Source organism: Lingula anatina, chromosome 1 (assembly GCF_051362555.1).
Source record: "Lingula anatina isolate TDL-2025a chromosome 1, LinAna3.0, whole genome shotgun sequence".
NCBI classification, from domain to species: domain Eukaryota; kingdom Metazoa; phylum Brachiopoda; class Lingulata; order Lingulida; family Lingulidae; genus Lingula; species Lingula anatina.
In genome coordinates, this window is record NC_141767.1 from 3,784,587 (window position 1) to 3,812,235 (window position 27,649).

The following is a 27,649-nucleotide window of genomic DNA, read 5'->3' on the forward strand; positions in this document are numbered from 1 at the left end:
AGAACAGATTTATATTTTCATGGCAGTGCCAAAGCTGCCAGTAGGTGGAGCCTGTGTGGCTGGCACAGATATCTGCTTGGATTCTAATGCAGCATGTGGTCTCTCAAACATGTGTGAGTGCAAGAAGGAGTTCTATGTGAAAAATGGAGAATGTGGTGAGTACACCAACCGTAAATCACTTGTTATTTGCACAGTTATTATTTGATTTGCATTAGTCAACATGAATAATGATAACTACTGATTCATCTTTACAATGTGAACACCCAATGTAAGTATTTTCTAGTATTGCTAACTATAGTTCATGAACATGCACACTTACAGTTCTGCTTGAAATTGGTCATACTGTTAGTCATACCAAGACTAATTTTGGTACTCCATGAATTTTGCTTGGTTTCTGCTCAGATGTTTTACTTTTATATTCATCAAGGCATGTGATAGATTCATATGTTACTATGTTTATGCGGAGGCAGCAGTATATCAATACATATTAATGCATCAAACTCTACATGCAGTATTCCGTGTTGTATTTCAGTACCCTTGCTCGGTTTGGGCAGTTCTTGTGTCCAGGGAGCTGACCAGTGTGAAGATCATAATGCCAAGTGTGTGTCAGGCACATGTCAGTGTGTGGGGGCATACTATAATAAAGACAGTGCATGTGGTAAGTGGTTGAGGGGCACATGTCAGTGTGTGGGGGCATACTATAATAAGGACAGCTCATGTGGTAAGTGGTTGAGGGGCACATGTCAGTGTGTGGGGGCATACTATAATAAGGACAGCTCATGTGGTAAGTGGTTGAGGGGCACATGTCAGTGTGGGGGAGCATACTATAATAAAGACAGCTCATGTGGTAAGTGGTTGAGGGGCACATGTCAGTGTGTGGGGGCATACTGTAATAAAGACAGCTCATGTGGTAAGTGGTTGAGGGGCACATGTCAGTGTGTGGGGGCATACTATAATAAAGACAGCTCATGTGGTAAGTGGTTGAGGGGCACATGTCAGTGTGTGGGGGCATACTATAATAAAGACAGCTCATGTGGTAAGTGGTTGAGGGGCACATGTCAGTGTGTGGGGGCATACTATAATAAAGACAGTTCATGTGGTAAGCGGTTGAGGGGCATGTTTCTGTATGTGAGTCCTTTTATCAAAAGGACTGTGCTCTACTTACTTTGCTTTGATTTCAGAATGCACTTGCTCATACAGGCCATGCATGATGATTTTTTCTATATCTGCAGAATTCCTAAAGACATGTTTTCATGCCCCTTTCTTAAAATATACAGAAAGTAAACAACAGTTATTTGATAATATGATATTATTTTTATGATTTCTTTATATTTCTTGCCAGTCCTCAAGCTTGAGCTGAAGTCTAAGTGTGACCTGAGGGTTGATGAGTGCAGTGATGAAAACTCAGCATGTGTTCAGGGCACCTGCTCCTGTAACCCAGACTATTTTGAGAAGGAGAATAAATGTGGTAAATTGGGCACACCGTCTTTACTCTTTCTCTTTAGATTGTTTAAATAAGCACATGAAAGGGATTTTATGATTCCACATATTTCAGGATATACTGTTTCTGCATTTATCTTAAAACTGAAAAATCACTTATGATATTTATTAATTGAGAATTTATGGATTATTTATTTCATATTCAATCAGAGTCTAAAGTACTGATAGATGAAAGCTGTACAAGAAGAGAAGAGTGCCTTGACCCAGTAGCACTGTGTGAGAATGGGAAGTGTAGCTGTAGAGCCACACATTACAAAAACAGGGACAGTACTTGTGGTAAGGCAATATGAAGATTTTTACCATATAATATATTTATATTAAATGTGTGTGTGTGTGTGTGTGTGTGTGTGTGTGTGTGTGTGTGTGTGTGTGCTCTTGTGCACGCATTCTAACCGAGGACACACACCCGCCCGAAACCCACTAACCGAGGACACACCTCCAACCGAGGACGTCCTCGGTTGACATAAGCAGTGGAATGCATAAAGGGGCCCATTTCAAGTTAGGTGGTGAAATTTGACGCTATTCTGAGCCAGTCCTCGGTTATGCTGTATAGCGCGGGCCAAATTCCCGCCATGAGTGTATCAGAAATACTGTCCAACTTTTTGTCTGAAATCGGGCTATACACACGCGTCCTCGGTTGTGCTGTAAAGGGCGGACCAAATTCCGCGTCCTCGGTTGTGCTGTAAAGGGCAGACTAAACTGAAACTAATGTTATATCTCAGATGTCTATATATTCAGTAAGTTCATATTTTTAAACTAAAGGTCTTTTTTATCAAATTAAGCTCTCCTAGGCCGTTACGTAACTACATAACTATCATCGCACTGTACATATTACGGCACGCTTCTTTATTAGTACAACTGACTTGGAGTGGTTTAAATAAAGAAGAACTGTCTGAATTTGTGGCTCACTCGGTAGATCTTAGGACCGACAATCTTTTGAGGGTGCAAGAATTAAATGAAAAGGGTAAATGGATCGTCCGTAAACCCCCTTTACACTGGGGCGGCGTCCTTTGTGCGACCAAGAAACTGGCATCACTGTGGTCGTAGAAAGGAGGTACAAGCATTGCTTTGGTTGAAAAAAATGAATATTTGGTGATTGGCCAGTTGTCAGAAAGTTAAGTATTATAATTTTGTACTCTCAAATGGATCCGTACTACAGGACGCAGAAAGGCCTCACAGCAAATTAAGTATAGGCCTAACGACAGTGTTATACAAACGCAAAAAAGGTGATAGCAGAGTTGCATTTCAGTTCTTGCCCGTTCTCAAATTTACGTTTTGAATATTTTTCATGTAGATTGTTCAAGTAAAACATCGACTTTTGTTTTTTAAATATAGAAAAGGTAATCAGTAGTCTATAGCACACAAGCAAAATTTATTTTTGAGCAAAATTGTTTCAATAACAGATCTTCGTGTAGCCCCTCCTGCCGAGCTGTGGTTTCAGATTTTTCTCAATTTTACTTGGTCGATCTTATAGATTTTTCTAAATATTCTTGGGGGAGCCCCCCCCCCCCCAATCCCCCACCACTGTGCCACCCCTCCTCCCATAAAGAATGCATACAAATCATTTTACCATAGCCACGCCCTTCAGGGTCACCTCTTTTTATAGCGCCGGCTTGTGAGGCGATCGGCGATCATCGGCGATTATCGACTGACTTCGCTACGCTCCCTAGTGCACGAGACATCGACATACATGTAGTTCCCGAGTGGATTGTGATGTCCTTTAAAAAAAGAAAACTAAAGGCCATTTAATAAAGGAAAACCACCACCGATATAAAGGCTTTATAGAGTATAGTTTTCATTTTTAACCAGGAAGCGAATGACGAAATATTAGTCTCGTTTTCGGTCTCATACCCTTATGGAATGAAGCCACGCGCGGCGGAAATTAACGGGGCCGTAGCGATAGTCCGAAGGTTCAATGGTCCGAATGTTCACTATAGAACCTTCGGACCAATGAACCCTTGATTAAAAAATCGATAAAAATGTTACCACTTTTCGGACCATTGAACCTTCGGACCAATGAACCTTCGGACTATCGAGACGCCCCCAAATTAACGAAGTGAAACAACGAAAAAAAAAACGACTGTACGTTTCTCCTACGACGGCATGGTTCCATGTGGTTGCACAGTGTTTGCTCTGATTTTCTTTTATTAAGAACAGGAATGGCACTTTCAAGAGGGAAACAGTTGGTGAGTTTATTATTAAGTTTTTAAAGAATCTTTTAATTATAAAATCGAGTGTGTAAGTTGGTTTTTCTGTTACTTTAGCTCTTATGTTATCATGAACCGATCTGGATAGATATGAAACATGACTCATGGTTGCCCCGCTCTGGGACAAGTCTTCAAAAAACTTATTTTTGTTCAGTGAAATTTTCTGCTATATCAGAATAAATTTGTTACTTGATTAATTATATTTGATTAATTACCAGTAAGGTTTAATGAAAGCAATTATGCTGATTAGTTGACTTTTTAAAAAGCAACCCATTTATATTCCATTCTAGCTGAGACTATCCATGAAGAGGAAAAGGGTAAGCAATTACTCTGTTCAATACTTTCAATAAATAAGATGTGTTACTTATTGATCGAACTTACCTCACACAAGCATGTTATTAATCAAACCTACTTAAGAGTAGAATGTGTGGCAATAGTACAATTCACAGATTTTATTTTTTGTCAAATTTCTTTGAGACTTTTGTAATTGTATTTGGAGAGCAATTACCCTTTGGAATATACTGCTAAAACAGAAAATACCTAGCTATACTTTGCGTAGCCAGCTTGCTGAGCAAAACTTTGCACCTCCATAACCTGGCATTGTACTGCAACACAGCAGATAATGTGGTATACAATGAGATTAACTACTTCTAACCCCACGCCCCCCCCCCTTTTTTCATTTCAAAACAATTTGCTTGCTTAATTCCATATTTCACTAGAATATATGATGTATATATAGCTTTGTAAATTAAGTCCCTACTATTGTCACACATCATAAATATTAAGTTTTGTCTTGAATGAAAAAGAATACCTTCAATATTATTGTCTTGTCCTTCAAACCTTTCATAACCTGAACCAAGATTTTAAGTACATTGTACTGTGGTTACTATGACATTCTTCACGTTTGGTCTGCTGGGAGAGAGAGTACATTTAGGGATTTAAATAACAACTGGGGAAATCTATCTGCAAAAGCAGCAGCAGAAACTTAAATGATCGCTTTATATCTCAGTTCCTTCCTCATTGACAGCAACATATAGTTTTTAGGGAGAATGTGACACAAAGACCCAATGTTGTTTTTTCTTCGGCATTTCCTCCTCATTGTTTACTGCAATTATTATCATCAGTTAATGAAACTGAGAAAGTAATTAAGTGACAGCACATTGTTTATAATGAATGAAGTCATCAGGTGCATGTTACTGAGCGTTTAAAAGGTCTAGCGACACATTTTATCGCCAAGTGTTCTAGCAAAAAGAGAGAGAATAAGTCTGATAAATCAGGGGATTTTTAGTCTGAATTGGGGGGGGGGGGGGGGGGGATTGGGAGATATGTCCCCAAATGGGGAGATTCTCAAGGGCACCAGCAGTGTTGACAGATCTGAAATTTTTTTTCGTGAAATGAGTCTGCTATGTAAAATTATCATACAATAGATGGTATCATACGTGCCTTAGATCTTCAGTGTGTGCAACAACAGGTGATGCTAAAAAATGTAACAAAAATGTGTGTGTTTATGAGGGGACAGTTAGTGGTAGGCCTATTTCTATCGGTAGTTGAATAAAAATAGTCTAGTCTAGAATAATGTATGTGTGCATCTGAGATGTTGAACATGCAAAAAGTTTTTAAATTATAATAAATAAACACCAGAAATAGGAACATTTTTTAACCCTATAGAGACCGTTACCGCACCGGTGCGGTAAATTCTCCATATACCCCAAAGGCCCAATACCGCACCGGTGCATATCTTGGAAAGATCGTCTTGTATACTCTTTTGTATCAGGAGTCACGAAATAACATACAGTTTAACATCCAGGTATGTTCCTTGTCTCTCATCCTAGCCATTTTTAAAGAACGTGAGAAATAAATTTGAGGTAGAAAACGGCAATTTTCTAGACTTAGTTGCAGTAAGTGAGATCAAGATGGCGGCGTCTCGCCACAGTAAGGCTCATGTATACCTGATAGCAAAACGAGCATAACTTGGAAACTAATGAGAGTAACTCTCTCAAATTTTCTGTATTGAAAGCGAAGATAGTTGGTATCATCCCTGTGAATTTTCAGGCAAATGTGTGGAGAAATGAAAAAAAAAATATGCATAAGATAAATAAACTTTGTTTATTATCGCCGATTACCAAATAAGAAAGTTGTTTTTAACCGTTTTTAACTGTTGATGCTGCTTGTTAATTTCAAATGTAATTCAATTTTCATTTAGCTTAAAGTCTTGGCTTTTTATAAATGTATACTTTGTATGGGTAATAATGGCACACAAATAAATAATGGCCAATTTACTGCAGTGACCCCGCTTTTCAAGATTAGCCCACAGAATTAATTGGGCCCAGCAGAGGTTTATGGGTCAGCATTAACAGGTCTCTTAGGAGTTAAATGGCTTTGCGCCATGGCCGTGAACAGCACACATAATGTAATATAATCTATGTTCATCAGAAAAAAAAATATTCGAAAAAAGGTTATCCTTGTCCAAGCACTTGTTGCAATATGTAGTTTTTTTTCTGCAGTTTGTTGGCTGAAACGGGTAGTGTTTTCATGTGCACGTAGATATTTCTGACATAATCTTTGCACCACAAATGGTCCTAGAATCCCCACCAGAGTTTTTCGTACTCAGTAGTATGCCTAACTTTGTTATTTGAAAGGAGCCTAGGGGTCTGTTACTCCCCTATCAAGCATGATTATCAGTGTTAAATTTGTAAATTTGTACATAATAGCACAATCTTTTCTTGATGTACTTGGGGTTGGCAAAGTTTTATATTTCTTAGATCATTTAACAATTACCAATCATTCTATTATAATCATTCCAGGATGACACCACCCTAACTCCAATTCATGATGCAGAAAGGTGGATAAAAGCATGTCAAGACAAAGATGGATTTGAAGTTCGTTTTGTAAATAAAGAAAAAGGTATTTACTTTTAGGCTATTTTCTCTCTTTTATTTTGTTAATTTTTTTGACCATTTATTTCTAGAAAGATGTAGTGATAAGTGATCAATTAAGTAAATTTGGAACAGAAATTCTTATTTTAAAAAAATCTCTTCATGATTCACTGTGTGATAATACTTTTGTAAGGAGGAAATGCCAATTTCAGGTTCTGGAGTGTTTTCTACAAAGACTTTTTCAAAAGGAGAGTTTATTGCGGATTATCCAGGGGAACTCATTTCGCAGAAGGATGCGAAAAAAAGGGAGAAATTAAAAGGATATACAAGGAGTCGGCATTGCTACATGTATTTTTTCAAACATGATGGAAAATTGCTGTGGTAAGACAAAACCAACATGATTTATATTGTAAGGGATATAGTTTACGCCTATCGCATGGCACTGAGGGAAATAGCACTATTCTATTTCCCAGAGACCAGATTTCACGAGGCTTCAATAGGTCTGTTCAAGGGGAAATAGAATCGTGCTATATCCAAAAAAGCCATACAATAGGCCTTTTATCACACCAAAACAAACGCTAAGTTGACTTTTTAGCAATCTCCATAAATCAACATTGTTATTTCCTTCAATCAGATATAGGCCACCCCCACTGAACATGGTAACATCACAATGCAAACCACTCATGTAGGCGTAAATTACCCCATTAGCCTTAAAAAAAAACCTGTGATTTTTATTGTCACTGCTCACAAATTTGTGCAAATTACATAGGTTGCATAACGCCTCATTGTCTTTCTGATGCTCAACCACGTTTGATTGTTTGCATGCCATGGAAGGGAAAAAAGTATTTTTTCGGAATCTGATTGGTTGTTCAGAGGGACAATAGTACTGCATCCAGTTAAATAGTACTACTTCACTCCAGCCGGGGACAAACAAATTTTATACCAACAACAATGAAGATGTAGCCTTAAGGTGTGATAATGAAAGCTATATGTTTTAACAGAGATTGGGACACATTTGAAATATTAGGGATAAATTTTGTAGGATTAATTGTCTGTTCTTGGGCAAAGAATATTGATATTTATGTCTTAAGTATTCCATTTCATATTTTAGAGTAAGCAACTTAGTATATAAGGTTAATATATTGTAAGGAGTTTTAAAAATATCGACTTAACAATTGGTTATAGTAAGCCCAAGGTAGTGTTTTGTGGTTACTATATTTACAGCAATAAAATTTGAGGAAATGCTTTTTTTCAGTCTGGATGCAACTAAAAGCTACGAAAGGATTGGCAGGATGATAAATGACAGTCCAGAGCCAAATGCTGTAACAAAAAAGATGGTGATATCATCCACACCACACTTGGTACTGTTTGCTGCAAGAGATCTGGCTGTAGGTGAAGAAATCACATTTGATTATGGTGATGAACAAAACTTATACTGGAGAAGAAAAAAGGTATTTTTTTCTCAAAAGGACATGTTATTTAAATGCTGCAATTTCATTTTGCATGGAATATATATATATATATATATATATATATATATATATATATATATATTGTGGTTAGAAAATTAAAATTATTTCAAATAAGTTATCATTTATTATGCATTTTCACATGCAAAATATTTCATCAAAGTTTTAGTCAAATACATATATTAGGTAACTGTTTGTCAAAGATAAATACATAGCATGAACAACAATTTCAGGTTGCAGAAGATGCAAGTATGGAATTTGAGGCTGGTAAGTTGATTTTTTGTATTTTGTCATACAGCAGTTTTTTTATATTTGGTTATAGATATTTATGAACCTTTCTGTTTAAGTAATAAGATATCATTTGATCTTGAAGAGACCATACTTAATAATTATATCACTTTCTCATGTTAGATTCAGATTATGACCCGTTCCTGTTTGATTCAGACAATGAACTCAACATGAAAAAATATAAGGTAACTTTTTAAATTAATGTAGGATAAACATATTAAATGACAAATAGCAATTTAAAGTAAATGACGATATATATATATATATATATATATATATATATATATATATATACACACCATATGTTACCATACTTTACCATAACATACCAATTACTAATAAGTTGTGTTGCAAAACATTCAAACAATGCTATTCATATCCTGCAGTTCTGTTTTCACCCTAACATTTACATTTACAGGTTCCTCTGTAAAGAAATAAAAGCTGACAAACGGCAAAAATAGCACAAATATACAGTCCATGTTTTTCTATTATAAAATTCATTATTCTCTGCATGATGTATTTACCACAGATACTTGTATCCGTAATTTTCATATTTCAGAAAACTGAAGAACACTTCGAGCCCGAGATTGTTGAAAACAGTTACAGTGAGTATTAATTAATTAAGTTGTTTGTTGAAAAGTACACATTTGCATTTTTTAATAAGACATTTTACATTTATTTATGTGATTTTGATAACTATAGGCCACCAGTGGGATATTGGGGCATAGAGTGCATTTGGCAATTGCACCCAAATTCGTGATCAGACTTAAAGAGTCTAGCAAAAGTTAAGTTTGTATTTCCGAAGCAGAGACTCTGGTACAAGATGCTTTTAGTTAGACAAAATTCAGAAGCTAGTAATTATCTCAATGAGGGTATAAAGGTTGATTGCAATCAATGACAAATATTTAAGCTAAATTTAGGTAATTAAGACATACTCGACTATTTTTATATACAGTTTTATTGAATTTTTTTTTCACACAGGATTTTCAGTAGCTTATATATCCCATGGAACTAAATCACTTGTTAGTTTTTCAATGTCCATGTAATTTGTGGTACATAATGTAACAGTACATGAAAATTGGCCAAAGCACTCTTTGGTGCACTTTTTTCTGCCATGTTTGAATATTTGTCAGCTTTGCAGGTTTGTTTCCTGTATGGTGTCTGTCTATTTGTCAGCTGTCTAGTTTCATTACTGGTTGCTCAGTAGGCTGTTTATTGCAGGGTGTCATTTTTCCCTTTTCTCTTTTTTAAGTTTATATACCTTTGTGATTTCTCCATTTTAGGTGATGAGAGTAGCTTAATTACTCTACAAAATCCATCCTTTGAAAGGTTTATCACGTATGTATTTATGACTTCTAAAATGGCAGAGATACATACATCCATGTATAACATTGAAACAGTTTGTTGCTAAGTCTGTTGTTAAATAATGATAAAATATTTCTTATTTTTCTTTGTATTATAGCATAGTCGTCATGATTGGAATAATATTTCTTATTTTTATTTTTATTATTGAATAGTCATGATTAAAATTTGTTCATCTTGTTTTGAATACTTCTGAATTTATGACTTATCTGTTACTATTTGATATTCCAGAGACTCTAAGAATAACGTTGAATCCACAGAAAAGAACAGCAAAATTATTGCTAGTGAATTTGAATGTGAAACAGACGGTAAGTAAAATGGTCAGTGATGATAGTTTATGTATCCAAACCTACCAAAGTCTGATTTTGTTTGCATGCAAAACTTCCAAACTGCCAAATCCAGTTTACCCTGATCCTAATAAATTGCTCACTAAAGAAGACTCATAAAATTATTTTAGGCTTTTAATGTGAAATATGGAATTGATACAGTAGCTTTCTTTTTACGTACAGACACAAATGAGTCTGTACATATAGCTGTCACCTGCGTCTGTCGTGGCCGCCGCAGCCGTGCGCTCTCAGCGTAAACACGATAAGTTGAAAACCATTTAACATTTTGGCTTTATATTTACAGAGTTGATGAATATTAATATTACGCAGGTAAAAAAAATCAGCATGATTGGACTATTTTTTAAAAGTAAGACTTTTTTTTGCATTTTCCGCACATATGCCACACCTTAAACACATTTCAAGAAGAACTGATAAGCCTATTGTCTTGAAACTCACAGGAGTGATCAGTCTTACTGAAATACAGATCAAGTTTGAAAATAAGCTTGATTGGCTCCGTTTTGAGGGCCTTTATTTGTATATATGTGCTTTTTCCTCAAATTCAATTCTTAGGCATGTTAACAGTCGTTATTGAACTAATGAGATACATGAAAGTGTTTGACTGATATATTCTGCATCTTTACAATATTGTTAGTTGAGTATATAGAATTGATGGTAAACCTGTTATCATGCATTGTGTAATATAAAGGGTAAAAAATAAAAATTAACTCATATTATTGCAGTCTGTCAGATTCAATCATTCACTATGTTCAGAATGGAGGAAATTGGACATTTATAACTGTTCGTTTGACATTTTTCCCATCTCAACAATTTTCTCAGTGGATCACATAAAAATGGCAGTAAACTGTTTATTTAGTTTTATGTCTAAAAAGTGTCAAAATAGCAATAAACCCATTTCAGTACAGTGATCTCTTGTTTACATTTTGGCATTTTCAAGGTGTGAGTTTGAAGTTCCATTGGCCTGAAGACCTATGATAGTCACATTTTCTCAATATCCATGATACTAATATTTTATTATCAAAAATTGATGGTGTTTATGCTGTTAAGCATTATGTAATATTGCATCAAAATTTGAAGAAGACCCTATTTTTTGCACTGTTTCATGATGACCATTTAGGGAAAACCATGACCATGTCACTTACTGTTAACAAAATTACAGGAAAGAAACATGGGACTGAAATACAGCTTCAGTTGCCAATGCAATCTGTTTGTTTTTCAGGCAGTTATACAGTTTTTTGTAAAAATTAAATTTTTCAAATATTGGCACTATCAAGGTGTGACTTTGAAGTTCCATGGGCTTGAGGGTCTATGCTAGTCACATTTTCTGACTATCAATGATACATATATTGTATTATTAAAAATTGATGGTTATGATGCTGTTAAGCATTATGAAATATTGCATCAAAATTGAAGAAAATCCTATTTTGGTGCACTGCGGCCATGATGCCCATTTAAGTAAAACCATGTCACTTACTGTTATCAAACTTAAAAAAAGAAACACAGGACTAAAATGTTACTTATTATTATTTTTAACTTACAAGAAAGATTTTTAGGATTGGCATGCAGCTCAAATTAGAAAGCCAGCTCGATTGGGTTTTCATTTATTATTGAATTTATGCAATTTTGTGTGAAATTTTCATTTTTCTCATTCTGGCATTTTCAAAGTGTTAACTTGAACTCTCATGGGCCTGCAGGCTTATGCTTGTTACTCATTTTACTCACATCGGTATTACCTGTTGAGCATAATTAAAATTTGATGCTGAATTTGCAGTTAAGCATAATATACTTTTGCATCAGAATTGACAGTAGCCTATTTTGTGCATTGTTATTTTCAGATTTTTTGCAGCATTTTTGTCTGCTTGCTTCCTGTACATTTGACAGCTTTGCTGCCTTGTTTCCAGAAAAGGTCTACCGTGGAAATTTTTTTTTTATAACTTCGCAAAGTGTTTATGGTAAAAGATCAACCTTCATTGCCCTCTTTAAAATTTCTGGCTACTGACTTCTTACTGGGCCGACCGTCATCCCACAGATAGCACCATCCAGTTTATGAATATACAATTTACAAAGTGGTGTACATATAATGATTGAAAGCTGGATAAATGGTTAGAGTACGTCATCTATTTATCCAGCCTTTATATTTCAACCATGGAGAATTTAAAATTGTATAGAGGCATGCATAAAATAAAGCCACCCACTTGATGTTGATGAAGTGAAACCCTGAGGGTAACTGACGGAATCCAGTGATAGTAACTGTACTCTGATAACTTCAGTACCAGTGTGGTGCAGCTTTAAAAATGTTCAAGTTTCGAATGTTTATTTAACATTCTGTTTGCCTCATTTTATAGGAATAATAAATCCATCAAGTGAATTGGATGCCATTGAGGATGGGGACAAAGAATACTATCCTAGTGGCAGCACAAGTGAAAGTGAAGCAGATGAAGAAATGCAATGCTCTTTGGATGTTTCCGTTGAAACCACCCCTACAACTGTATCTGCAACTCTTACTGCCATGTCAGATACATCTGACCCTGAAGAGTCAGCCTGTAAATCCAAAGTCACCATCCAATCAACCAACAACTCACAGAAACGTAACTGGGATAAGAAGTATTATTGCCTTTTTTGTGACCTGCCTCAATCCAAGCTTCCAAGACATCTTTCCACAATGCACCAAGAGGAGCCTCAGGTAATTGACTACCTGATAGAGGAAGATACAAAATTAAAATCCTACAAACTTGCCAAATTAAGGAACCTTGGGAACCACAAACACAACTGTGATGTGCTGAGGAATGGAGAAGGTACATTGATTGTCGGTTATAGACCAAATACGGAGGTCTCACCAGATGATTACGGACCCTGTGAGGGATGCTTTGTATACTTAGTAAGGAGAGACTTGTGGAAACACAAATGCCCTGGAAGAGATGCATCTGCCCCCAAACCAAGGCAAGGAAGACAGGCAATAACCTGCAAATTGCTGCTGCCAGCACCCAAAGGGATGAGCTTACCGGTTAATAGATTGCTGCGAAGCATGTTGGATGATGATGTCTCTCGTGCAGTTAGGAATGACTCTCTAATTGTAGACCTAGCTAATAGAGAATTTCTTCGATTGGGGCATAATAGAGATCAGCACAACTATATTAGGGACACTCTTCGTAGAATGGGACGCCTGCTGATACAGCTCAGAAGCCAAACAAAGAATAAACATGCTGGACTAGAGAGCTTTATTGATCCCTCAAGCTACCAGGAGGTAACCCAAGCAGCAAAAATAGTCTCTGGTTTTAACGAAGAAACGCACAAGTACACAACGCCAAGTCTTGCCCTCAAGATTGGACACACAATTAAAAAATGCGCTAAAATCTTAGAAGGTAGAGCATTGGAGCAAGAAGACAAGGAGATGGAGAAGAAGTCCAAGTCATTCAGGAAGCTCTGTGAAATGAATTGGACAGATGATATTTCGACCCATGCTCTGCGAACCTTGTACAACTGCAAGAAGAATCAGATCAAAGTTCTGCCAGTGACAGAAGACATCATGCTGCTTTCAAAGTTCTTGAAAAATGAAAGTCAACGCTGCATAGACGAAGTGGAGAAGAGCATGGATTGCAACACATGGAACAGATTGAACAAAGTAGTCCTAGCTAGAATCATTCTATTCAATCGCCGCCGGCAAGGAGAGGCCTCCAGAATAACATTAGATGATTACCAGAATAGGCCAGCACCTAATGGGGAGAAGGTAGTTTTAGATAGTCTTACTACTGTAGAGCAGGAGTTGTGTCGAACCCTACACAGAATGGAGATCACAGGGAAAAGGGGAAGAACAGTCCCTGTTCTTCTCCCATCAGATGTGCAACAGGCGATAAATTTGCTCATTGAAACAAGATCAAAATTTGGAGTGAGCAAAGATAACAAGTATCTCTTCCCCAGGCCCAACTATGGCAGTGAGGGTCACATCCGGGGGTCGGACTGCCTTAGAGAACTAGCACAAGAGAGTGGAGCAAAGCAGCCAGAGCTGATCAATTCCACCACCCTGAGAAAGCAGATTGCCACCATATCCCAGGTGGTAGATCTGAGAGAGAATGAGCTGGATATCTTGGCTAAGTTTTTAGGCCATGATATTCGTATACATCGGGAATATTATAGACTGCCAGAAGCAACAGTTCAGGTGGCCAAAGTGTCCAAGCTTTTGCTTGCCTCAGAGCAAGGACTGCAAATTGGAGGCAAGACTCTCGATGACATAAATGTCACCACTGAAGATGGTATGTAATAGATCCTTCTCTAGAAATCATTGTGAAACACTTCCATCCATCTCCCTGAAAACATTTCTAAATGTTAAGATGTTGTGTACCTGAGAGATATTACCAAAAATCTGTTATCATTAAAATTTATTCAAAGTATGTAAGAGAATACACACTGAATTCTCATTTCACTAGTTGTTTTATCAATCAAACATTATACGATTTCAAATTTTAGTATTTGAAGAGGAATTGTTGGAGGACGCAGCAAATGAAGACTCTGCTCAAGGTATAGTAAAATTTGATCAAATGCTGAGTTGCACAAGTGATGTTTTTCGTAGTATAGGAACATGCAGTGAGTGCACTTCTATGTGTAAACGTACAATAAAAACTGTCAGAATTATCTAGATTTACATGCTACATTTAAAGTGATAACTGTTAGTATGAAATCCTTATTTGACAATGAATACAAATGCTATTTTACCACCAAAGTGGCATTTTTTTTTTTTTTTTTTTTTTTTTTGCTAAAATGGTCATTTATTATCCCTTTAGTATATTTACCTTTAATTTTGCTTTTTCAGATATTGTTGGTCAATTGATTCCAAGGGTCCCTTTAGATAATGGTGGAGAAGTTAATGCATTAGTGGAAAAACCAGGTAAAAAGAATTGCAAGAAATTACATACAGTAAATGTTTATCAAAATATTTGAATTATATAATGAACTCTCAAATTTCTATATTGGTATTCTAACATATTTTTTTATGGATATTACTTGTTACATGATCTAATAACATATCAGGTGAAAATATGCTATACACTAATTTTGCTGTCAAAATGCTTAGATCCATATTCTATGGGGAAACTAAGAGGCCTTTCACAACAACTGGGCCAGGGTTTGACTCATCATGTGACATTTTGAAAGAATAACACCTAATTCTTTAATGGAATGTCTTCAGGCAACTTTGCTGTTTTAATAGCTCTCCCCCCCCTGCAGGGAAGGCGGGTCGATTGTTAAAGGATAAAATTTTACTTTTTTAACATGTGTGATGATTTAGGCTTCAGCTCAGTTAAGCTGCAGCTCATTTGTTATGATTAGTCTCTACAGCATTAAGTCTGAATAGTTCCATACTTTTTTTATTTGTAGTCCCAAAAAAGAAGGCAAAAGGCAAAAGGCCTTGGACAAAAGAAGAAGTGTCAGCTGTATTGAAGCATTTAGGAAGTTTCCTGGTTCAAGGAAAACTGCCTGGAAAAGAAGCAATCATGGAATGTGTGGAACAAGAATCTGCTTTGGATAGCAGGAGCTGGAAAAACATTAAAGACTTTTGTAGAAACAGAATGCAAACAAAGGATCCACTAAAACTAACTTATGCAAATTAAGCAAGTTAATTTCGAAAATCAGCATGGGGGGGGGGGGGGGTTCAAGCTGTGCTTTTTTCACCTTTTCCAGCATATTTCCAACACTGTTAACATATTTCCGATAGGCGTATTGTCATGAAACTCACAGAACTGTTGAATATTTATAAAACGCAGTTCGAAAATCAGTGTGATCTGGCCATTTTTACAAAGTTGCTGTTTTTCCTTTTTCTCAGCATAATATTATATGCGATGCAACATTTTAAAGAGAACCGATAGGTCTATTTTCATGAAACTCACAGAACTGATGAATATTAGTTAAACGCAGGTCAAGTTTGAAAATCTTCATAATGGGCTGCTTTTTTTTTTTTCAGAAAATTTGCTGTTGTTTTTGCTTTTTTCAGCATACATGCAACACTGTAAACACAGTTCAAGGAGAAGCAATAGGTCTATTGTCATGAAACTCACAGAACTGATGATTATTAGTAAAAGGGTTGTCAAGATCAAAAATCGGCATATCCGGGCCATTTTTTGTCAAAAGTTATGCTGTTTTTTTTTCTGCCATTTTCAGCATATAAGTAACACTGTAAGCACATTTCAGGGAGAACCGATAGGCCTGTTGTCATTAAACTCACAGGAGTGATCAATGTTACCAATATACAAATCAAGTTTGAAAATAGGATTGATTGGTTGAGTTTTGTGGAAGTTGTGCCTTGTTTTGATATATATATATATATAAGTGGTTTTCCTCAGATTTGATTGTCAGGCATGTTGACAGTTTCGTTATTGAACTAACTAGATATGTAAATATGTTAGTGTTTGTCTGAAATTTTCTGCATCTTTACAACATTGCTAGTTGATTATATAAATATGACGGTAAACATGTTATCATGTACTGTGTAATACAGTGTCTCAAAATGGAGGAAATGGGGTGATTATTTTCAAAAGTTTTGCATTTTTTTTCTCCTTTTTTCAGTGTACATGCAACACTGTAAACACACTTCAAGGAGAACCAATAGGCCTGTTTTCATGAAACTCGGAGAACTGATGATTATTAGTAAATTAAAAAGAATGATCAAGATTGAAAATCAGCATGACCAGGCCCTTTTCTTTCAAATGTTATGCTGGGTTTTTTTCAGCATATATGTAACACTTTAAGCATATTTCAAGGAGAACCAATAAGCCTGTTTTCATGAAACTCACAGAACTGATGATTATTAGTAAAAGAATGGTCAAGATTGAAAATCAGCATGACCAGGCCCTTTTCTTTCAAATGTTATGCTGTTTTTTTTAAGCATATAAATAACACTGTAAGCACATTTCAGGAAGAAGCAATAAATTAAAGCCTGTTTTCATGAAACTCACAGAACTGATTATTATGAGTAAAAGAATGGTCAAGATTGAAAATCAGCATGACCAGGCCCTTTTCTTTCAAATTTTATGCTGTTTTCTTTTTTTTTCAGCATATAAGTAACACTGTAAGCACATTTCAGGGAGAACCGATAGGCCTGTTGTCATTAAACTCACAAGAGTGATCAATGTTATCTATATACAAATCAAATTTAAAAATAAGATAGATTGGTTGAGTTCTGAGGGACTTCAGCTTTTATTTGTATATAAGTGGTTTTCCTCAGATTTGATTGTCAGGCATGTTGACAGTTTCGTTATTGAATTAACTACATATGTAAATATGTTAGTGTTTCTCTGAAATTGTCTGCATCTTTACAACATTGCTAGTTGATTATATAAATATGACGGTAAACATGTTATCATGTACTATGTAATACAGTGTCTCAAAATGGAGGAAATGGGGTGATTATTTTCAAAAGTTTTGCATTTTTTTCTCCTTTTTTCAGTGTACATGCAACACTGTTAACATATTTCAAGGAGAACCAATAAGCCTGTTTTCATGAAACTCACAGAACTGATGATTATTAGTAAAAGAATGGTCAAGATTGAAAATCAGCAAGACCAGGCCCTTTTCTTTCAAATGTTATGCTGTTTTTTTTTTTTTTTTTTTTTTTTTTTTTTTTTTTTTTTTTTTTTTTCCAGCATATATGTAACACTGTAAGCACATTTCAGGGAGAACCAATAACTTAAAGCCTGTTTTCATGAAACTCACAGAACTGATGATTATTAGTAAAAGCATATTAGTAACACTGTAAGCATATTTCAGGGAGAACCGATAGGCCTGTTGTCATTAAACTCACAAGAGTGATCAATGTTATCTATATACAAATCAAATTTAAAAATAAGATTGATTGGTTGAGTTTTGAGGGACTTCAGCTTTTATTTGTATATAAGTGGTTTTCCTCAGATTTGATTGTCAGGCATGTAAACAGTCTCATTATTGAATTTACTAGATATGTAAAATGGGTTGTTTGACAATTTCTGCGTCTTGACAATATTGCTAGTTGATTATATAAAAATGGTGGTAAACCTGTTATCTTGTATTGTGTAAAAAAAAGTGCCAAAATGGAAATGAACTCGTATCATTGTAGTTTGTCAGATTCAATCATTCACAATGTTCGGAATGGAGGAAATTGGACATTTAAACTTGTTATATTGATATTTTTGCCATCTCAACAATTTTCTTAGTTGATCATGTGAAATGGCAGTAAACTGTATTATTTAATGTAAAAAAGTTAAAAATGGAAAGAAACCCATTTCAGTACAGTGCTCTCTTGTATACATTTAGCATTTTCAAAGTATGACTTTGGAGTTCCATGAACCTGAAAACCTTTGCTAGTCACATTTTCTGAATATTCATGATACTAATATTTTATTATAAAAAATTGATGATCATTATGCTGTTAAGCATTATATAATATTGCATCAAATTGGAAGAAAGCACAATTTTGGGTGCTGCTGGCATGATGTCCTCAATTGTAAAATTGTGTACTGTGCAAGTCTGTATCCAATGGACGACACTTTGTGTTATCAAAATATAAAATTCATGATAATAAAAGAGTGCTAAATAGAAAATAAGCATTATGAAAATAAAATGTTTGAAAACGAATTTCTTTGGTCTTTTATTTTATTTCATCAGTATCCTTTCTTTTCCTAAATTAATTGATGTTTTATCTCATAATCTTCAATTCTAAAAAAGTGGCAAAGTCCAGCATTAAATATTGTATAACTGTTCATTTAATCATCACTTCTGGTGTTATTTTGGAATTTACCTTAAATATGAAAGAATTTCATAAAAATGTGAATTGCTGCAAAGTAACGCTACATAAAATTTGCTTTGCATTAAAAGTACAATCATTATTACATGTAGATGCATGCATGTCCTCGGTTGTAATGTGTAGTGTCTGTCCGTGTGTGTGTCCGTGTGTGTCCTCGTTTAGAATGTAAAATTCTTGTCAGCAAAAAATTAGTTTTTATAAAAAATTAATTTATAACATTCATACTCGAATAGATTTTACCCTAAATTGAATGTTTTTATTTTGATTTAACCAAGGAATAAGATGTCCTCGGTTGTATGGTGTTGTGCTGATGTCCTCGGTTGGTACACATAGACAAGTATGTGTGTGTGTGTGTGTGTGTGCGCGCGCGCGCTCCATTCTCTTTGAATAATCTATTGCCTTAGTATGAAATATTTTCTTATCACAATGATTGCAGTGTAAGAAGAATTGTCAAATGACACCTGAGTTTTTTTTTTTTTTTTTTTTTTTGCTATATTACCACATTTACGTAGTATTGCATATATATTTTTAAACTTACTGTAAAAGTAGCATGTGTTGTGCTGAAGAGATGAGTTTTAAGTAGTTATAATATCTATATAGATATAATATCCATATAAAATCCATATTTTATAACAGTTTTAAAGAAGCTTCACGAGGAGTCCTGCAGTTCGGAAGATGAATGTGCAGATGAGAATGCTGTCTGCAATCAACAGTGTAGGTGCAAAGAAGACTTCCATTTCTTTGAAAACAAGTGTGGTGAGTTTTGAATTATGTTCTTTATATTTGGACACATTTTAAATGTAAACTTTTGAAAATTGTTATAGAGCATCACAGTAAACATATCAGAATTTTTTTTACAATATTTAGTTATTTCCACTGTAATTATGTTAATCTTTTAAGTGAAAAATTTCCAATTTATGCAAAAAAATATTTCAGTTCCCCACTTTGGCCTTGGTGCTCCCTGCGTTACCAAGGCCCAGTGTGCAGACCCCAATGCAGCGTGTGATGATATCTGCCGGTGCCAGGAGGAGTATTTTGAACTTGAGGGAGAGTGTGGTGTGCTATTTAGTTTTTATGAGTTTGTTTAGAACATATGCAAAATATTTATAAGAATATATGTGGTACAGTCAACACGACTTTTAGTCCAAATTGATAAAGACTTCAAATTTAAGTTTTAGTTTTATTATTGTAATAGTCAAGAAGACAAAAGCATTAGATACGTATTGTATCAAAAAAAATCAATTATGAGGGAAAAAGTGCTTGATTTTGTTTCCCAAATAATTTTTCGTTTAAAACAGAAAAAAAACATACAGATCTGTTATATAATTCTTCTAGAAAAGAAAGTTCCTTTGAATGAGCCATGTCCAGGTCCAACCTACCTGTGCATGGACAGTAGTGCAAAGTGCCAAGATGGCCGCTGCCTCTGCCTGGATACACACTATGAGAAAAACTCTGCCTGTGGTAAATTTGTATTCACAAGTCATATAATTGTTTATTTGTTTGAAATGGGTATCGCGGATTACGTTAGAACAAATTGATTTTATGATGTTGATGATATTTCAACAAATTTTTACTTCAGAAGTGGTTTCATGTGTATATGTAAATATTTATGGCCATTGCTTACTGCCAACAAACTGGGCAGTACAGCAGTGTATATTCATTAAGATATTCCACTTAACAAAATGATGAAAACAAACCATTTTGACTCTTAAGAATATGCAAAATACTCCCAATTTTTTCAGAATTAAAGCGCTCCCTGGCGGCCACGTGTGACCCTGGACTGGACGTTTGTAAAGATGTTAATGCCATGTGTGATCAGCAGGACAATATGTGCAGCTGCACTGAGGACTATCATTCAAAGTCTGGCCACTGTGGTAAGGTTCACTGCTAGCAATTTCATATGGGGGGGGGGGGGTTCTTTTTGTGAAAAAGTGGACCTTTACCATGAAACCTTCATGAACCTAAAAAAATTTTACCCAGAGGGGACCTTTTCCCTACAAAAAAGGGGTTCCTTCTAACCCCCTGAACCCCCCTGGCTGCGGCACAGTATGGTGTTATAGAAATTGATACAGATGTTGTTATTTTTATATTTAGATGTTGGATAAAATGATAAGATTTCTGATAAATAGAATGGACTGGCCTACATTGTTAAAAGTAATGGAAACTGGCAAATACAAAATTTTCAAATGGCATAAGTGATGAGATTAACTTATTTTTCATTTTGTTTTCAGAACCAAATATTTTAACCACATTTAACTGCACATTTGGATCAGAAGATGTGTGTGCAGATCCGAATGCTGAGTGCGCGGAGAGTGGAACATGTGAATGCAAACAGGAATTTTATTACGAACAGGAGATGTGCAGTTAGTATTGGCATTCTTAAACATTCCATTTCTTCACCATAAATATAATTGATCTGCTGTTTGAAAAATTGCATGTATGAAAAAAACATTCAAGAAAGATATATTAAGCACACCTATGTTTAATTCTTAAATAAATATAAGGCTATTTTTGGTAACCATTTAACCATTTTGAATAACCATAACGTTTCAAAATGGTTAAAAATGTCATCTTTATTATTGCTTTATACTGTTTGGTAATGGCTTTCTTCCCTAGTCTCCCATTAGTTTCTGCAGACCCCTTAGTTCTGTAGGGTCCAGTGTGATGTACTTATAGTGTCTTGATATATTTCCAGACCCCAGGGGTTTCCTGGACACCCCGTGTCTACCTGGTGCCCAGTGTGTGGCAGCTTTCACAGAGTGTGTCCTGGTGCAGTGTGTCTGTGACTCTGAACATTATAAGAAGAATGATAAATGTGGTAGGTAGAAAAATTGAGGCTATAGTACATGTATGTATGTCTAATGGTAGTATATAAAGTGGAGTGGTGGCTGGCCTTTGGATGCGTTGCTAATAGAATGGTGTTTTGTTTCCAAGGAGAAATAAAAAATGTACATTTGAAAATGTTTTTAAGTTGCATACAAAATGAAATTAGCGTGCACTCCCTATATCATATGTTCTTTTTTGCTGACTGTGTAAGTTTCCCTTTTCAGTGGAGAAATTGGGACTGTCAGTGTCCTGTGGGCAGGAGGATGTGTGTGCAGACCCCAGTGCCAGGTGTATCAATTCTACCTGTATCTGCACTCAGTCCTTCTACCAGGACGAGGAGGAACATATGTGTAGTAAGTATAAACCCACATATGTATATTAGTTATATATACAGTAAATGTTTCGTTACTACCTCCTGCCTGTTTCACATGTTACATCTTCATTTGTGCATGGTTTAGGTGGACTACCTTTTCTTGTGCATGTATGAATCTAAAGAACATCACTAATTTTATTTGCCCAACAATGCCTTTATGCCCAACAAATATTTTACTTTGGCCTTAGAATGAAGATTCTTTAATTTCATGTGATAATCTATAGCTGCTAAAAATGCTGAAAAGCCAAAATTGGTTGTTCATGTAGTATTTAGTGCTAATAATTTATTTCTCCTGTACTTTGAAAACAAGTTAAACACCAGTTTATTAGATTGACCATGAATTCAAACATCTGGCTGATGTAAGTGAAAAATACATATAATTCTTTTGAAAAAAAGGAAAACAAACAAGGATGGATTATACACGTATTATCCCATTATTTCCAGAGCTGCGTGGCCTGGTCCTGAAGCCATGTCTGCCTGGTGACCGCTGCTCGGCTGACCACACTGTCTGCCAAGATGACCGCTGTCTGTGTGAGGATGACTTCTTTCCCAAACAAGGACAATGTTGTAAGGAGACTGAATATTTAGATGATATCAAGGAACATGAAAGTATTGTTGACTTAACTGGACAGCATTTGTTTTACCTTATAAAGGAGAACATTGACTCTATTGTCTCAATATTGGTTATCAAAAAACTAAAGTAATAAAAATGGAAATTAAGAAGAATCTTACTGACACATGTACCATTGTTCGCAACAAAATCTTTTAAAATATTAATGCACAGATATGAACATGTTGGTTTGGAATATGACATATGAAGACAAATTAACTTATTCCTAAGTATTTAAATGACAAAAAATAAGAAAGATACCAGTTAATATTTTCTCTGCATTTCTAGTGTTGAAACCTTCACCTGGAGAGCGCTGTCTTCCAGATGATGTGTGTAGAGACGTGCATTCCACGTGCTCTGGCAGTGAATGCACGTGTATAGAGTACTACCATCTCGTAGATGGGCACTGTGGTAAGTGGAAACAAGATGGCTTTTGACAAATCAGTATCAGTACCACCTTGGCTGCTTACTTTTGTTGAGAACTATTTTAAATTTGAGAAATCAATATTAATATCTTACCTGAAGACTTAACTATTAGGGATATTAATAACTGTTTAATGTTATGCAATTTTACATATAATTGTATGTAGATTTCTGTAATTCTCAGTACTAGGAGGTATCCTGGGTTTGCTGTGTCTTGGTGGGGAGTGTACTGATGACTACAGTATCTGTGTGGATGGTGTGTGCCAGTGTCAGGATACACACTACCTGGAACAGGACAGATGTGGTGAGATTTCACAGCAAAAGACACTTTAAAACTGATTCAGTTGAAAAAAATTGGCTCAATAAAAAGAGATTGAGATTGTTTGCATTTTCATTTTACAATTTATGTATGCAGGTCAAATTGAGGCATCCAGTTTGGTATTTTTGTATAAAATACGTAAGACTGAATTACTGATGTTACAATAATATCCTATCTCTGTAATTGACAAACTGCTATAAGTGACTTTCTGCTAGCTCTTGTGCTGACTTAAAGAGTAAGTTTCTACTGTGATATTTTAAATACTAGTTCCCAAGCTGGCACTAGGAGAGCAGTGTCCAGATCTCCCTACTGATCTACATCCCTGTGCTGATCTACATGCTAGGTGTACCAATGGAAGCTGCCAGTGCTCTGATGACTTCTTTCCAAACAATTCTACCTGTGGTATGTATGTATTATATTTCATATAGTTGTCTTGGTTTTCCTAACTGATTTTTTATTTTTCAGTCATTTTGGATGATTTGATCATTATTTATTTACCCTCTGTATTATTTCTGTGCTTACCTGTTCAGATCAAAAATGGTTAATTGCAGTGATTCTTGCAGATTGTAATGATTATATGTAATCAAAGACATCATTAGAGAATATGAAAAATGTAAAAATGTACTTTTTTTCTTTCAGTCCTCAAAGGAGGGCTGGGTCGCCCCTGTAGAGTTAACGGACAGTGTGATGACAGATTTGCTGAATGTCTCCAGGGAACATGTGTCTGTGTAGAAACACACTTTAAAAAGAGTGACACATGTGGTACATTTGAATTATATATTTTGAGTTCCAGTCAGACAAGAAAAAGCAATATGGTCTTTTTTCACTTTCTGGTCATTCTTCTAGAAAAGAATAATGGAAAGGAAGTGTTTGTCAATGTTGTTAGCACAATTAATCTCAAATTTTAAACTGTGAGGTAAACCTGAAACTTTAATGATCAAACTTATGCAGATGTGAAGCATAAAAAGAACTAGTTGGTGCAATTCTAATTATTTTTACTAATTTAAAATATTTTTTTTTAGATCGTAAGAAGAAGCTGTACAGTGCATGTGTTGAAGGAGATGTTTGTGATGATGAAAATGCAGAGTGCCAGCAACAGCGGTGTGTATGTAAACAAGATTTCTTCCCAAATGCCCAAGATGTTTGCAGTAAGTGTCATTATTATTATAATGCAGTAAAATTTTTAATTAATGCTGTGGTTTGTTTGACAGTTTATCAAAATCAATTGCTTTCAGCAGTTTTGGTCTTGAAAAGAATTACATTTATATGGTCATTACAATTTTAATGCCAAATGTAGTAAAACCACACAACATTTACATACAGTAGATTTGGACATTTTTTTCAAGTTTTAAATACTTCCTCTGTTTTCTCTGTAGCATCCAATGGACAAGTTTTGACTCCATGTCTGCAAGGAGAACGCTGCCTGGTGACCAACTCTGTATGCGACAGGGGAGTCTGTATTTGTGACTCTGGGTATTTTGTCAAGAATGCTCTCTGTGGTAGGATGGCAGTTTGTTGTTTTGTCCACATAGGATCAGTCAATTTACAGATCTATATGAAATTATGAATAACTGCATAATTAGCAAAAATAAATTAATTAACCAATCTGCCCATTATATAAGTGAAAAACACTTTATTTTTCACATGATTATGTAGATTATGAAACCAAATCCTACAAACTTCTTTGTTTAAAAACTATATGTGTCTCACTTGTTTAACTGTTTCTCTTAGATAATTTTTTTTTTACTCTCCTTTTACTGTTCTCAGTTCCCCATGTATCGTACAACAGCCAGTGTGATCAGGAAGATATATGTGAGGGGGACAACGTGGTCTGTCGGGGGTCAGAGGACTCTGACATCAGAATGTGTCAGTGTAGACACAACTATCACAGGCAGGGAGACAGATGTGGTAAGTTAAAGGGTTACTCAAGTTGAGTCACATGCTGTATAAAGTCAAAAGAGTTTATAAATCCTCAGATTTCCTGGTTTGACTGATTTGAACATTCATGAACAATCTTGATGTACTTTGATAGATGGAATAATTAATATGATATTAAACTCATCTTAGAAAATGATAAGAATGGACAGTGTAGAAATTTTATATAAAATTTTTTTGGTCCCGTATTTCTTTTAGTACCCCTGGGTGAGTTGGGTAGAACATGTCTCCCTGGGGACAGGTGTAGTGACCCCAGTGCTGAGTGTGTTAACAACCAGTGCCAGTGCCAGGGGGACCATTTTGTTAAACATGGGGTCTGTGGTGAGTGCATGTAGTTAGTGCATATATTATGGGATAGAATATAGAAAACCATTTAGATATATGTATTTTTTACAATAACTTGCAATTTGCTAATGTATTGTAATAGAATATAGTATTTCAATTAAAAAAACTAATCACAAATATGATTTTTAATGATGTTGATCTGTGCGGTGCATACATGTATGTATAATGATTAAATTATGCCAGCTCATATACTAGTATATTGGTCCCCATTATTTCCATCTGGTTGCCCAGGATCTTCTAAATCACAGAAGAACAACAAGAAATTATATTTTCTTCACCTTTCAGTCCCCAAGGTGCCCCTGTCATCGACATGTCTGCAAGGAGACCAGTGTCTGGACGGGAATGCAGCGTGTAGAGAGGATGCCTGTAGATGTAGAAATGGTTACTATGAACAGGGAGGCAGATGCAGTAAGCACATAATTGATATTTTACATTTTTCCCTACCATATATATTTTTTGTAATTTTTGTCACATCTGTTCCTTCCAGTGTAGTTCAAATATGAAATGATAGGCACAGTAACAGTTGCTTTTATTTATTTTTTATCTCAAATGAATATGACTGGTTGAAGATATTTTCAATGGGCTGGGTGTGGGAAACGAAGACAGAGTGTAAAACATGTTTATGGCTCACATAAAACGTGGATGGCTCACATACTAACACAGTGTGGAGTTGTAAAAGGTGATTTCATGTCTCTGAGTGTTCATTTTTTATCCAGAGGCCAAAGGCAAGCTGAACACCCCTTGTGATGATGGAAACTCTTGCAAGGATCCAAATACTTTTTGTAGCAATGGAATATGCCTCTGTAGTGAAAACTATTATGAAAAACAAAATCTCTGCAGTAAGTAGAAACAAAGTGCTTAGCTTTTGTGAAGTATGTATAAAAGAAGTTATATATATTTGTCTTGACATTTTTATGCTTTTGTATGGGTCTTGTGTATTAACTTCTAATTTAGTTTATTGATTTGCTCTACTTAAGATGCATGCTTTTTATCTTTACTTCATTTTGTAAAAAAAAAAAAACAATTTTGACTAAAATATTGTCTACAATCTTAGTTCCTAAGAAAACGCTGGATGCCTTCTGCACTCCTGCTGATAAATGTGAAGACCCTCAAGCTAAATGCAGTGAAGCCACTCGGAGTTGTGAGTGTGAGGAAGGTTTCTCCAAGGATCTTCAGCTGGATGCATGTGGTGAGGAAAGGTCCTCAAAGAAGATTAAATTATCTGCTTTTCACATTTTAATTTGCCTGATTTTGAAGTTTGTGATGTTTAGTGTCCATGTTCATATGAGATAAGGACCCAAATTTACCAAATGATATTTGAGAACTTTGTACTTTTCTAAACTTTGTAACTCAGCAGCTTACACATATTTTTTCAGTCTCAGTGTCATATGAAGGCGCAGCAGGTGGACGTTGCCTGCCCTCTGGTGGTGAGGACTGTGCAGATGTCAATGCACATTGCACAAGTGTTGGACTGTGCCATTGCATTCTGGGATATGTGGCTCATGATGGAAAATGTGGTACGTATGTTTGTTGCGAAATTAAACCAGCAATGAATGTCCATTGTATTTATCACCATTTCACTGTTCAAAGCTTTGTCTCTTTGTCTACCATTATTATAAAGTTCAAAATTATTTTAAACAATATGTTAAAAACATTCCAGTGCCCAAGAGGAGCATAGGTTCCATTTGTAATTCAAGCCTCACCTGCCAGGACAGCAATGCTGAGTGCAGAAATGGTGTTTGTGTCTGCTCAGATATGTTCTTTGAAGACAGAGGGAAATGTGGTAAGAGAACTGAACAAGTTGCTATTTGCATAGTTATATTCAAAATGAAGTGTGTATTACAAGTAACAAATGTGATTATGGATCACATCATATGTTAGAAATGAAAGCAATATATCTGTTTGTAATGTGTACTTCTGAAGTGAAAAACAAGACCAAATGTGAATTATATCCAGAAACAGCCTACTTTTAAATCAATTATCTAATCAGCAAAAAGTATTTCCA

The 27,649-nt window shown here is 35.4% G+C and overlaps 2 protein-coding genes across 2 annotated transcripts in view; both read left to right on the forward strand.

The window, feature by feature from the left end:
- The window catches only part of LOC106172095 (uncharacterized), a 51,777-nt gene that overhangs the window by 2,265 nt on the left and 21,863 nt on the right, over positions 1 to 27,649 (forward strand). Inside the window, exons 6-30 of the mRNA XM_086999199.1 lie at positions 27 to 155; positions 533 to 658; positions 1,343 to 1,468; positions 1,651 to 1,776; positions 19,450 to 19,569; positions 19,750 to 19,869; positions 20,149 to 20,274; positions 20,556 to 20,687; positions 21,045 to 21,176; positions 21,509 to 21,631; positions 21,864 to 21,992; positions 22,457 to 22,579; positions 22,911 to 23,033; positions 23,230 to 23,349; positions 23,632 to 23,766; positions 24,004 to 24,126; positions 24,387 to 24,512; positions 24,741 to 24,863; positions 25,132 to 25,272; positions 25,498 to 25,620; positions 25,930 to 26,052; positions 26,361 to 26,483; positions 26,699 to 26,833; positions 27,021 to 27,161; positions 27,305 to 27,427. Of these exons, the coding sequence (XP_086855325.1) occupies positions 110 to 155; positions 533 to 658; positions 1,343 to 1,468; positions 1,651 to 1,776; positions 19,450 to 19,569; positions 19,750 to 19,869; positions 20,149 to 20,274; positions 20,556 to 20,687; positions 21,045 to 21,176; positions 21,509 to 21,631; positions 21,864 to 21,992; positions 22,457 to 22,579; positions 22,911 to 23,033; positions 23,230 to 23,349; positions 23,632 to 23,766; positions 24,004 to 24,126; positions 24,387 to 24,512; positions 24,741 to 24,863; positions 25,132 to 25,272; positions 25,498 to 25,620; positions 25,930 to 26,052; positions 26,361 to 26,483; positions 26,699 to 26,833; positions 27,021 to 27,161; positions 27,305 to 27,427 (3,088 nt within the window). The 5' untranslated portion in view covers positions 27 to 109. The remainder of the gene's footprint in view (positions 1 to 26; positions 156 to 532; positions 659 to 1,342; positions 1,469 to 1,650; positions 1,777 to 19,449; positions 19,570 to 19,749; positions 19,870 to 20,148; positions 20,275 to 20,555; positions 20,688 to 21,044; positions 21,177 to 21,508; positions 21,632 to 21,863; positions 21,993 to 22,456; positions 22,580 to 22,910; positions 23,034 to 23,229; positions 23,350 to 23,631; positions 23,767 to 24,003; positions 24,127 to 24,386; positions 24,513 to 24,740; positions 24,864 to 25,131; positions 25,273 to 25,497; positions 25,621 to 25,929; positions 26,053 to 26,360; positions 26,484 to 26,698; positions 26,834 to 27,020; positions 27,162 to 27,304; positions 27,428 to 27,649) is intronic.
- On the forward strand, positions 1,828 to 17,787 carry LOC147763849 (uncharacterized). Its single transcript, XM_086999200.1, has 14 exons — positions 1,828 to 3,686; positions 3,998 to 4,024; positions 6,512 to 6,611; positions 6,796 to 6,964; positions 7,839 to 8,034; positions 8,286 to 8,319; positions 8,464 to 8,525; positions 8,900 to 8,945; positions 9,624 to 9,678; positions 9,934 to 10,010; positions 12,392 to 14,296; positions 14,511 to 14,561; positions 14,854 to 14,928; positions 15,417 to 17,787. The coding sequence occupies exons 1-14, from the start codon at positions 3,612 to 3,614 to the stop codon at positions 15,647 to 15,649; spliced, it is 3,105 nt and encodes a 1,034-aa protein (XP_086855326.1). The 5' UTR covers positions 1,828 to 3,611; the 3' UTR covers positions 15,650 to 17,787.